At 25.1% G+C, this 13,026-nt stretch overlaps 1 protein-coding gene across 1 annotated transcript in view; it reads right to left on the bottom strand.

The window, feature by feature from the left end:
- LOC117182032 (60S ribosomal protein L10) overlaps window positions 1–6,113 on the bottom strand; it is an 11,350-nt gene extending 5,237 nt beyond the window's left edge. Inside the window, exons 1-2 of the mRNA XM_033375054.1 lie at window positions 6,068–6,113; window positions 5,887–5,915 (exon numbers count right to left, since the gene is read on the bottom strand). Coding sequence (XP_033230945.1) covers window positions 5,887–5,909 — 23 coding nt within the window. The 5' untranslated portion in view covers window positions 5,910–5,915; window positions 6,068–6,113. The remainder of the gene's footprint in view (window positions 1–5,886; window positions 5,916–6,067) is intronic.
- Between the last annotated feature and the right edge of the window lie 6,913 nt (window positions 6,114–13,026).

The raw sequence follows: 13,026 nt of genomic DNA, 5'->3' as shown, positions 1-13,026 counted from the left end.
ATAAAATTTGTTGGTCGAAAATAAAATTAACGAGGCGAAAGTAGAATTAGCTGGGCGAAAATAAAATTAGCCAAAGTAAAATTAGCGAGGCGAAAATAAAATTAACGGGGCGAAAGTAGAATTAGCAGGGCGAAAGTAGAATTAGCGGGGCGAAAGTAGAATTAGCGGGGCGAAAGTAGAATTAGCGAGGCGAAAATAAAATCAGCGGGAGAAAGTAAAATTTGTTGGGCGAAAATAAAAATATGCGGGACGAAAGTAGAATTAGCGAGGCGAAAATAAAATCAGCGGGGCGAAAATAAAATTAGCGGGGCCAAAGTGAAATTAGCAAGGCGAAAATAAAATCAGCGGAAGAAAGTAAAATTTGTTGGGCGAAAATAAAATTAGCGGGACGAAAGTAGAATTAGCGGGGCGAAAATAAAATTAGCGTGGCGAAAGTGAAATTAGCTGGGCGAAATTAAAAATTAGTCGATCTCTTTTCGAGGCAAAGGATGACTACGGTCGAGAGTGAAATAAAATACTATATGAAACACGGATTACTGTTATTCAGGGTATTTCAGAGTATCTACTCAAATCCAGGAAAATAATTCCCGGATAATTCCAGATATCTCAAGTTTCTTCCAGGTATAATTTTTCGTAGTAGAGAGCCATTAAAATATTTTGCATATTTTAAAACAATCCAATCGAAATATGTATATATTTTCGCGAGATTATTATAAATAATGTTTTTTTTTCAAGTTTCTAGAAATACTGTAAATATGCTTGACTCGACAACCTTTGAAAATCTATATTAAAAGATATTCTCAAGTATATTAGCGCTATCAATTAATTAAACAATTCTAAAAAGATAATTAGTCATCTCTTGATGGATGCTATATTAAATTCCATTTAAAGTTTTAAACAGCTTTGAATTTCTGACTTTTCAAGTAAAAATACCGGATTTTCAACAAGATGGATCAATTTTTTATCAGATAGTTAAATTTCCAACCAAAAAGATTAATTTTATAATAAAAAAACAACGATTTTTCAACAACATACACACACGATAATTTTTCAACCTAACATAGAATCGTTAAATTTACAAATAAAAAAATTAATTTTGAAGTAAAAATATTGCATTTTCAACAAGATAGATGAATTTTGAACCAAATTTGTAGTTAATTTTTCAATGAAAAAGATTAATTTCCTGCCACGTAGTTAAATTTTCACCTGAAAACGATCAGCTTTCAACAAAAAATCGAACAATTAAGTTTTCAGTACAAAAACTTAATTTTCCACAAAAAAAAAACTTTCAAACAAATGGTTTATTTTCAACCAGAGCTGATTTTTTCAACAAAACAATTTAATTTTCGCCTAAAAAATACAAATTTTAAACCAAATAGTTTAATTTTTATGCAAAAAATATCATATTGATCTGTTTGGTTAAAATCTAATTTTTTTAATTAACAATAAAAAAATTCCATTTTCTGTTTAAAATAATATTTTTTAAATTCAAATTTAAATATTTAGTTAAAAATTTGTCTTTTTAGTAGAATATTAACACATTTCGTTAAAAATTCATGTATTTAATTGAAAACTCGTCTTTTTTGGTAGAAAATGAAGTTTGATATCCTACTAAAAAAGATAAATTTTGAACCAAAACGTGAAATTTGAACTAATAAAAATCAATTTTTTATTTAAAAAATAATATTCAACCAAAACAAGCAACTAATTTTCAAAAAATAAGTCACATTTTTTAACAAAGTGATTTTTTACTCGAAAGGATGAATCTTCAAATGAAACAGTTAAATTAAAAAAAAAAATGAATTTTCAACTAAAATTATTAATCTTTAACTAGAATAATTGAATTTTCAACGAAAAAGATAAATTTCTACAAAAAGGACGAATTTTAAACTATAAAATATGATTTTTTAACCAAAAATAGATCAGTTAAATTTTTAGTTAATAAAAATTCATTTTTAACCATAAAAAACGAATTTTCAAAAAAATAGTTACTTTCTTACACAAAATGAGGAATTTTCAACTGAAAAAGTTCAATTAGAAAAAAATAATAATTTTTAACTAAAATGATAAATCCTTAACTAGAATAATCGAATTTTCAACCAAAAAGATAAATTTTCAACCAAGAAGATTAACTTCTACAAAAAAAAAAACTAATTTTCAATTGAAAAGGATCATTTTTGAACAAAAAATTGAATTTTAAAATTTTTAGTTTATAAAATTTATGTTAAGCCGATGAATTTTTAACAAAAATTGTTGGAATATTCAGCTAAAATATTTCAATTTTGATTCAAAAAATAATTTTTAAGCCAAAGAAAACAAATTTTTTTAACAAAATACCTTATTTTTCAAACAAAAAAGATTACATTTTCTAATAAAATATCATGGAATTAAAAAAAAGAACGAAATTTTAACCAGGTACTTTAATTTTCAACTGAAACTGTTCAATTTTCAACCAAAAAATAGAATAGTTGCATATTCAGTTAAGAAATTGATTAAAAAAAAAAAAACGATTTATTGAATCCTGTTTTTTAATATACAATTTTAATCCGAACCGAAGATGCGTTATAATTTTTTTTTCTTGTTGAGTCGTTCAACAGAAAAAAATTATTAAAAATTGAAGTAAGTTTAAGAGATAGTTAGAAGTTTTGAAAAGATTCAAAAATAATTAAAACTTGTGTAAAGATTTTTAAAGAATTTTGTAAGTTTCACGAAAATGAAAGACATTTTTTTCAGGTTCCTAGGAAAAATTAAAATAATATTTTATTTTGAAAAATTAATTTTAAGAGATTATTTAACAAGATTTTTAAAGATTTAAAAAAATTGTCAAAGAAGAATCTAAAAGATTAAAGAGCATTTTTTTTAATTTTACAGAAAAGATTTAAATAATTTTAAGAAGCCAAAGCAAAATGTTTCAAATTGGTAAGTTTACAAAATAAAAACAAATAAAAAATTGATCAAATGAAAGAGATATTTAGCATAATTGAAGAGATTCAAAATGAATTCTAAATTTTAAAATATTTCGAAAGTTTTCAAGAGAATAAAAAAATTGTCTTAAAATTGCTGGGAAAATTTAGAATATTATAAGTTAACTTGAAACTTTTTTTAATATTTGAAATTTTTGAGAAAAATTCGAGTCAGTAAAAAATATTTTCAGGAATTTAAGACGTTTTAAATAAATTATGAATATTCGAAAACTGAAACATTTTCGAAAATTTAACAAACATTTCTTGATTCCTTTCCAACGTCTAAAAGTTCTAAGCATATTTTAAAAAGATTTGAATTTTTCAACAACAAAAAAATAACAATAATTATTAACAAAATATTTTAACTTTTTACTAAAGAAAAATTTTTCAAAGAAAAATTAATTTAAGAAAATAGTTAACTTTAAAGATAAAGAAATGAATTTTTAATTAATTAACTTACAACAAAATAGTTAAATTTTCAACCAGTGATGAATTTTCAACTAAAATGATAAATCCAACTGAGATAGTGGATTTTCAAACCAACATACGAATATTTTACAAAAAGAAAAGAAGATTTTTCTACAAAATACATAATTTTTTTAACGAAATATTTAAATTTTCAACTAAAAAGAATAAAATTTCAACAAAATACTTCAATTTTTAATTAAAAAAGATTAATTTTTAACCAAAAATGCAATAGTAAAATTTTCAGTTAAAAAATAATTGCAACCATTGGTGAATTTTCAACGAGCACAATAAATCTTTTAACTGATATAGTGAATTTTTAAACAAACACGAATATTTTATCAAAAATACGATTTTCCTTCAAACAAACCAAATACTTCAATTTTAAATTAAAAAAGGTCAATTTTTATTCAAAAATGTAATAGTACAATTTGCAATAAAAATCATTCATAATTAATTTACAAAAAAAAATAATTTTTAAGAAAATTGTTAAGATTTCAACCACTGATGAATTTTCAACCAAAATTATGAATTTTTAACTGAAATAGTGAATTTTCAAACAAACATACGAATATTTTATACAAGACGATTTTTCTTCAAAATACATGAATTTTTCAACTAAAAATGATAAACTTTCAACCAAATACTTAAATTTTGAATTAAAAATGGTCAATTTTTAATCAAAAATGTAATAGTAAAATTTGCAGTAAAAAATAATTTATAATTAATTTAAAACAAAATAATTTATTTTTTAACAAAATGGTTAAGTTTTCAACCACTGATGAATTTTTAACAAAAATTATGGGTCTTCAACTGAAATGGTGGATTTTCAAACATACGAATATTTTACATAAAAGACGATTTTTCTTCAAAATACATGAATTTTTCAAAAAAATATTAAAATTTTCAACTAAAAATGATACATTTTCAAACAAATACTTCAATTTTAAAGTAAAAAAGATCAATTTTTAATCAAAAATGTAATAGTAAAATTTGCCGTAAAAAATAATTCATAATTAATTCACAACAAAATTAAAATAATGTTTAACAAAAATGTTGAATCTTTCACTGAAATAGTGAATTTTCAAACAAGCATACAAATATTTTAGAAAGAAGACGATTTTCCTACAAAATACATCAATTTTTCAACAAAATATTAAAATTTTCAACTCAAAATGATAAAATTTCAACCAAATACTTGAATTTTGAAATAAAAAATGTCAATCTTTAACCAAAAATGTAATAGTTAAAATTAGTAAAATAATAAAATAACATAAATTAAAAATTTCATCAAAGTAGCTAAATTATCAACCAGTAACAAATTTTCAAAGAAAATGACGCAACTTTAACTGAAATAGTTCCATTTTCAAACTAAAATGTGAATATTCTGCAAAAAATATTTTTCTAACGGAAAAAAAAAATTTTAACGAATAGTTGAATTTTTAAACTAAAAGATGATTTTTCAACTAGAGAGATAAATTTTCAACCAAAAATGAGACACCCGAAACTGAATATTCTCAATTAATAAAAAAAATAATAATATTCAAAAAGTAACAACAATTTTTCCACAAAATATTTGAATTTTCTACGAAGGACTTGAATTTTGATCTAAAAAAAAAGACTACATTTTTTTTAACAAAACATGGAAAAGTTAAATTTTCTGATTAAAAAAATTAATAAATTTTTTTTAAAAAAATATTTAAATTAAAAACCAAAAAATAATTCAGACCAAAAAAATGAATTTAAACCAAGCATATGAATTTTTAACTAAAAAAAGGACAATTTTCGCTAAAAAAAAAAGGGATAGTTATGACATTTCAAAACCTTGAGTTTTCAATCAATTTACAATAAAAATTAGCTGAATTTAAAATATGAAAAATATCAATTCTTAGCCAATAATACAATAGCTAAACTTTCCGTAAGAAAAAAAATGAATTATTAACAAAAAAGTTAAATTTTCAACCGAAGAGAAGAAGCAATCACTTCAATTTGTAACCAACAAAATATATTTTTTTAAATTAAAAAACGTCGAATTCAATCGAAAAAGATGAATTTTCAGCAAAATCAATGACTCGTCTTTTTTACTAGAAAATTTAATTATTTAACAACAATTTGTAGACGTCGAACACGTTTTTCTAATGTCAAAAATAAACACAAACCAAATCTTTACCTAGATTACTGTTACATGTCAAGCGCGATTAGCACTTAAATTTGAAATCAAACTAAATAAACTAAACAAAAGGAAACTTTACTAGTTTGATCTAAATTCTAATAAATATCCAAGCCATTCGAGTTTTAAGGTTATGTATCTGTCACGAAATATTGTACTTAAAATTCGCATAAAAAGTATTTTTTTAATTTAATTTATGACCTATTAGAGAAAATAGGACTGATTTTAAATAGAAAATATGATGTTTATGAATAAAAAAATTATACAGAAGTCACGAAAAGTACTCACCATCTCGCTGGTCGGCGACCCATCTTGACCTGGAATTTTAATAATTATAAAACGTTAATTAAATATAAAATATATTCAAGGGTTTTTGCACTTAAAAAATTACAGTCGCGGAGAAAAAATACAAGTAAAAGTGTTGGATTTAAATTGAAATAAATAGAATTAACTAGAACTGTAAACCTACCGTCCGTGTCAAGCGGGCGAGAAAAAGATTAGGAAGTCACGTGTCACGGAAGTGCTCCAATGTCAGGCTGCACAACGCATGCGCTGCACCGGCAGCCTCATTAGCTCTTAAAAGCGCGTAAATTTGAAATGATAAAACATGCAAATATATTTTTTACGAACATATAAAAATCGTTAAGTACCTACAAATATTAAAAAGTATTTAAAAATAATAGATGTTATCAAAAAAGTATTTCGATCCTTTGAATTTAAATGTAATAATTTATTTTTGAAGGGTAAAATGAAAAATAAATTAAAATTTAACTTAAGGCAAAGATATTTGCTTAAGGGCATGTGATACTTACAGTTTCCCCGGCTTTTTTTCAAAATTTATTGTGCTAAATAAAAATTTTAAGCATATGTATTATTTTAAGGTTACGTCGTTTTTCATCTCTGCCTTTCCGATAATCTGGAAATTATTTATGAAATAAACTTTTTTGATTGCCTGCCATAAGGGTTAGTTCCGGGAGATTAGTTACTATGTTTATTTGCAAGTCCAAAGTTTTCGGTCAAAAATATTGTGTAGTTTGGAAGCAACGCACATGAGAATTGTAACATACATAACCTCTAAATGTACATACGTTGTTAGCAATATTAAAAAATTTTTTGAAAAAAAAAACACAAATAAAGTGTGCGGGGACGTCCGTTAGCATGTTCGCTATCATTCCCCAAATTTTTAAGACAAAATTTTAATTATTAAAGAAAAAAAGCCGTCGGAACCTAAAACTGGCAAAATCGACAATTTTCTAAGTATCACATGACCTTAAAAGTCTGCTTAAGGAATAAAAAATTAGTTTTATTAATTTTGGAATGCTGATTTATTATTAAGAATTGATTTTCTATTTAGCAATTTAAAAGAAAACGCGCAACCAACAGCTAATGAGGTCAAAGGCTAGACGCATGCGTAGTGAGTCACATCACGTGTTGGCCGGAAGTTACTGATAATGCGAGTCAAAAAACATTTTATGAGACTTTGTCTAAAAATATTATTATATTAATTATCATTTGCAGACGAACTTGTTACTTACTTAGCTAATTTTATAAGCATTATTGATTTAAAAAACAATAGTCTTTGCTATATTTGAACTAAAGTTCAAGAGATGATTACTATTTTGATTACAAAGTTAGAAACGTTGCGCCGTAGATCTACGGTAGCGCGCTTTGGTCAAAGTTCCACAAAATTCAGATTGGATCTTTTTTTTTATACTAATTATAATAAAAGTTTGTAGTTTATACATACAAGAAAGTAAAAGTGTAAGACATTCAATTTGAAAAAAAAAAATTAATATTTTAATCCTTGATCAGTTCTTGTTTCGTAGTTCTGAATTTCTTAAATATAACATTGTTTACTGAAAGAACGTTTCAAAGTACGTGTTTTCATCATTTTTTCTATTTTTCACAACAAATAGTTGAATTTTAAACTAAAAAAAATGTAATAAAAAATGGGATACTTGAATTCTCAAAAAAATAAACGTGAACTTTACAATGAATTTTAAACAAAAAAGATTAATTTTTAACCAAAAATTAAATATTCTCAATTTTAAAAATAATAATTTTCAAAATGAAACAACCATTTTTAACAAAATAGTTCAATTTTCTACGAAATACTTGAATTCTGATATAAAAAAAAGACTATACATTTTTAACAAAAAAGAACAAAAAATTTTAATAAATAAATTTCAACAAGACAGTTCAATTCAAAACCAAAAAAATTTAGTTTTAATAAAAAAGTTCAGCTTTCAATCAAGTACTTGCATTTTCATTTAAAAAGATAAATTTTCCACTAAGAATGAAATAGTTATCAATTTTCCAGCAAAACAGTTTAATTTTTTACCAAAGATAGAATCTTCAACCAAAAATTAAGTTTAAAAAATAATTAACTTTAAAACTAAAGAAATAAATGTTTAACAAAGAGAACTAATTTTCTACCCAAAAAGTCGATTTTTCTATCAATTCAATTTTCTACAAAACCAATAAATTTTAAAATAAAAAATATAAATTTTTAATTGATAAATTAATTTAAAATAAATAAATTTCAACAAAATAGTTTAATTCAAAACCAACAAAATTAAGTTTTAATGAAGTAGTTTAGCTTTTAGTGAAGTACCAAATTGTTGAATTTTCAACTAAAAAAAGATACATTTTTAGTCAAAAATGAAAATGTTGTGAACTTCCAGTACAAATAAATAAATTATAAACAGGAAAAGGATCAGTTTTCAACCAGAACTGTAATAGTTATATATTTATTTTAAATAGTCAAATTTTGAACCAAAATGAAGAGTATTTATCAACAAAAAAAATGTATTTTCAAGAAAGAAGATGAAGTTTCAACCAAGTAGTTGCTTTTAAAACAAAAAAAAGGAAATTCTCAACGTAAAATGTAACAGATGATATTTTAACCCAAAAAATGATTATTTTATATTAAAAAATTTGGAATTACACGAAAAAGACGAATTTCCAAGAAATGATTAAAATTTTTTAATCAATAAGATTAGTTTTCAACAAAAGAAAAATACGAGTTTTTAAATAAAAGGTTTAATTTTCAATAAAAAAAAGAATCTTCGATCAATAAAATAAATATTTAACAATGTATTTCGACTTTCAAGCAATTAATTCAATTTTTAATCAAAAAATATTGTTATTTTAGACAAAAAACAGTGGAATTAAACCAGAAAGACAAATGTTCAACAAAAAAAAAGTGATTTTTCACTATAAGTTTGCCTATTTGTATACTATTCTTTCCAAAAGCTATTTTATGATTTCATTAAATAATAAAATCTTCACATAAAAAATTTGATGATTTTATAATGTAAATGAACAGTTTTTGAACATTAAAAAATAAAGTCCAAATCAGCCCTGTGCATCGCCCCCACTCTTTCTGTACTCTTAGCAACCAGGGGGGTGTCGTAGTTCAAATAAGTCCAATAGATGACGCTCCGATCAGGTAGGCCTGTCTTTGCGTTGTTTTGTATGACAAACAAAATAAAATCTATTATTTTTATATTATTTTAATAAACAATTGTATTTATTGCAAATTTCAAACATTGATTAATTATATTACTTGACTAATAATAATAATAGTAATAATAATATTTGAATATTGTTAATTCGCCTTATAATATACTTTTTTTATTAATTTGTATAGACATTTCCGCTCACTAAAAATATATATTTAAACATAATTTATTTATAATCAGGGTGGAGACTTGAGCGGGAAACCGGGAAAGACCGAGTAAAACGGGAAATTAACTGGAATTAAATTCATTTTTACTTTATCTACAGTTGCAGGGCATATAAGTGAAACTAATTATCGTTTTTATTTTATAAAAGGGAGTTGGTAAAAAAATATAATTTCCCTTTGGACAAGGAATTTTCGATATGGAACGGGAATTAAAAAAAATAGAAACTGGGATTTATTAATGTTTGATAATTATCATTATTACTATTATTATTAGTAAAGTAAAATTATCAATTAATATTTGAAATTTACAATAACTACAGTTGTTTATGAAATTAATTAATTATTTTAGAAAAATAAACAATAGGAAAATATGAATAATATTCAAACTGTCTTTAAATACTCATCTTTCTATTCAATTTTCCTAATATTAAATTACATGTTTTCTTGGATTACTAATTACAGCTGCTCTTGTTGTTACTAAAAACCTGGTTCTTCCTTTTATATTCATAAAAACTATCAAGTTTTTAATGAATTTTAGTATTTTTTCTAGACAAAACATGGTGAAGACAGGCCTACCTGATCGAAGCGCCATCTATTGGATTTAATTGATATACGATACCCCTCCAATTGCTAAAATGACAACTACCCCATACACATACACGGGCGATGCATATGGAGTCCTTAAATTCCCGAGAATTTAAGTTCAGGTTATATAACCGAGAATATGACAGAATTTAGGAGAATTTAAAAGAATTTAAGAATTTATGATTTTAAAAAATATTTTTATTGTTCAAGTTATATCAGCGGCTAAATATAAATTATTTTCTAGCTCAAACATATTCAGGAATTGCAGTGTTCCATATACAAATTTAAAATTTTCAAATGTATTAGGTTACTTCAAACAATCAAAACAAGTTTTTTTCACTAAACAGCTTAATTTACAACCAGGCATAAGCCTTTAATAAAAAAAATTTCACAATGCAGTTTAACTTCGATCCAAGTAGTTGACTATTTAACAAAATTGTTAAATTCTCTAGCAAATAGTTGCATTTTCATAAAAAAATATGAAATTTACTTATTTATTTTAACTCAGTAACATCAAAAATTGAATTTTTTAAAAGAAATAATTTTCTAACAAATAAATGGAATTTTCAGTCCAAAAAAACGAATTTTTAACCAAAAAGGATGACTTTAACAAAATTGTTGAATTCTCTAGCAAATAGTTGCATTTTTATCAAAAAATAAGAAATTTATTTATTCATTTTAACTCAGTAACATCAAAAATTGAATTTTTGTAACAAAAAAATAAGTTTCTACGAAAAAATAGAATTTTCAATAAAAAAAAAAGACGAGTTTTTTCAACCAATAGGGATGCATTTATAACAAAATAGTTAAATTCACAACCAAATATGTAGTTGCATTTTTATCCAAAAAAGATTAATTTTGTACTAAAGCAGATGAATTTGTAATAAAAAACCATTTTTTTTACAAATGGAACTTTCATCTAGAAAATATTTCATTTCATTTTTCAGCACGAAAATATAAATTTTAAACAAAAAGTAAATTTTCTACGAAATAGTTAAGTTTTTAAGAAAATAGTATAATAGCTTAAGGGCATGTGATACTTCGTCGTGTGGTCAATCAGGTACAGTTCCGACGGCTTTTTTCCACAAAAATGAAAATTTTTAAAAACTGAATTCGGAGATGCTATAAAATATCATAACGGACGTCCCCGGACTCTTTTTTCAGGGATAATAATAAAAAAATGTTATTGTGCTAATTACCAAATTCTTATGCATGTGTATTATTTTGTGGTAAGGGTGATTTTTAGCTGTCATTCCGATAATGTAGGTCTCTATCGTACCGATTCTGTCGGTAAGCACTCTAGAATAATTATGGTGTAATAAACTATCTTACCAGCCTAGCTGGTAACGTAGATAGATAAATTTTGGATTTTCAATGTTCAATTTTTCGCCACTGGGAAATTATTTATGAAATAAACTTTTTTGATTGCCTGAAAACAAGGTTAGTTCCGGGAGATTAGTTACTATGTTTATTTGCAAGTCCAAAGTTTTCGGCGAAAAATATTGTGTAGTTTGGAAGTAACGCACAGGAGAATTGTAACATACATAACCTCCAAATATACACACGTTATTAGCAATATCAAAAAATTTTTTGAAAAAAAAAAAAACACAAATAAAGTGTGCGGGGACGTCCGTTAGCATGTTCGCTATCATGTCCCAAATTTTTAAGACAAAATATTGATTATTAAAGAAAAAAAGCCGTCGGAACCTAAAACTGGTAAAATCGATAATTTTCTAAGTATCACATGCCCTTAACTTATAACCAAACAGTTACATTTTTATCAAACAAAGATTTAATTTCTGCTAAAACAGGTAAACTTTAAAATAAAAAAGACATACTTTAGAAAAAATTGTTGAAATTTCAACCGAAAAGTTAAAGAAGATCTTCAATTTTCTATTAATTGAAATAAATTTCGAGCAAGGTGGCCAACTGTTTCAAGTAGAAAATCCCAATCGAGCCCATGAAAAATCACTAAAAATCACTAAAGTTAGAACATTAAAAAATCACTAACTTTTCACTAGATTTTATACTTTAAAAGGTGCGAAATTTAAATTAAAATTATATTTTAAAAATAGTAGAAAACTGTAATGATAAGCTTGCAATGCAAAAGTTATACTTTCAACATTCATGACTACTATAAAATTAATTATATTAGGCGTATTATATAAAAGAGTAAAAACTGTATTATGAATTTCATTGCCTATTTCATAATAGTGTATTTCGCCATTTCTTCTTTGTAGAAAAATATGCACTATTATCGTAAGTGTTATTTCCAAAAATTATCGGGAAAAATTGAAATAAGAATAAGTTGAACAAAGATACGGTTGAAATAACCAAATGGATTGAAATTGAACATTTTTTTATCATAAAGTCATCTTTCTTAAACTAAAATCACTGCCTGACGTACAAGTTTCTTCATAAATAATCTTAAATACTAATGAATGAAGAACTCCAAGACTTCATGTAAAGTTCCACTCCCCATCCCTGGATACGCAAAGCAACCCGTGGAGCCAGGGATGAGAAGTGGCGTTCCACATGCCAAAGTTGGGAAGCAAGGAACATATCAAGCACATCAATTTGTTGTTGAAATGGAGCAAAAAGAACCAAAAATTTCCAAAATCACCGAATTTATCACTAAACATTGCCTTAAATCACCAATTTGTGACATAACAAAAACGCTGAAAAAAATCACAATGCGCTTTTGAAAATCACCAGTTTTGTGTCAAAATCACTAAAATGGCCACCTTGATTCCGAGATTCTCATAAATTCTCAGAGAATTTATTTCTCGTTACCGTTCTCAAAGTAATATAACCGGCTTAGAACTCTAGGTTGAGTGGAAGAACGTTTCGGACCAATCACTTTCGACCAGAAAGAGACACGTGACCACCACTTTCTCTCTTCTCTTTCTAATTGCCATTCGCGTTTCCCCACGGAGTACGAGTCCTATCCTACTCTAAATGTCGAAGTATGAGGTCACTTATGTATTGTGACGTCCAACTCGGATGTCGACAATTTATAATTTAGTTTTGATAGTCGATAAGGAAGAATTTAGCGTTATCTATGTCGCGGTGAATTTAAAATGTTGTTAATTCCTTTTCTATATTGTTCACTATTTGAGTTCGTTGCTGTCTTAGAACATAAGTTGTTCCCCTGG

The sequence above is a fragment of the Belonocnema kinseyi genome, chromosome 10 (assembly GCF_010883055.1).
Source record: "Belonocnema kinseyi isolate 2016_QV_RU_SX_M_011 chromosome 10, B_treatae_v1, whole genome shotgun sequence".
NCBI classification, from domain to species: domain Eukaryota; kingdom Metazoa; phylum Arthropoda; class Insecta; order Hymenoptera; family Cynipidae; genus Belonocnema; species Belonocnema kinseyi.
The sequence above is the reverse complement of the archived record's forward strand: the minus strand, read 5'-3'. Positions and strand labels throughout refer to the sequence as shown.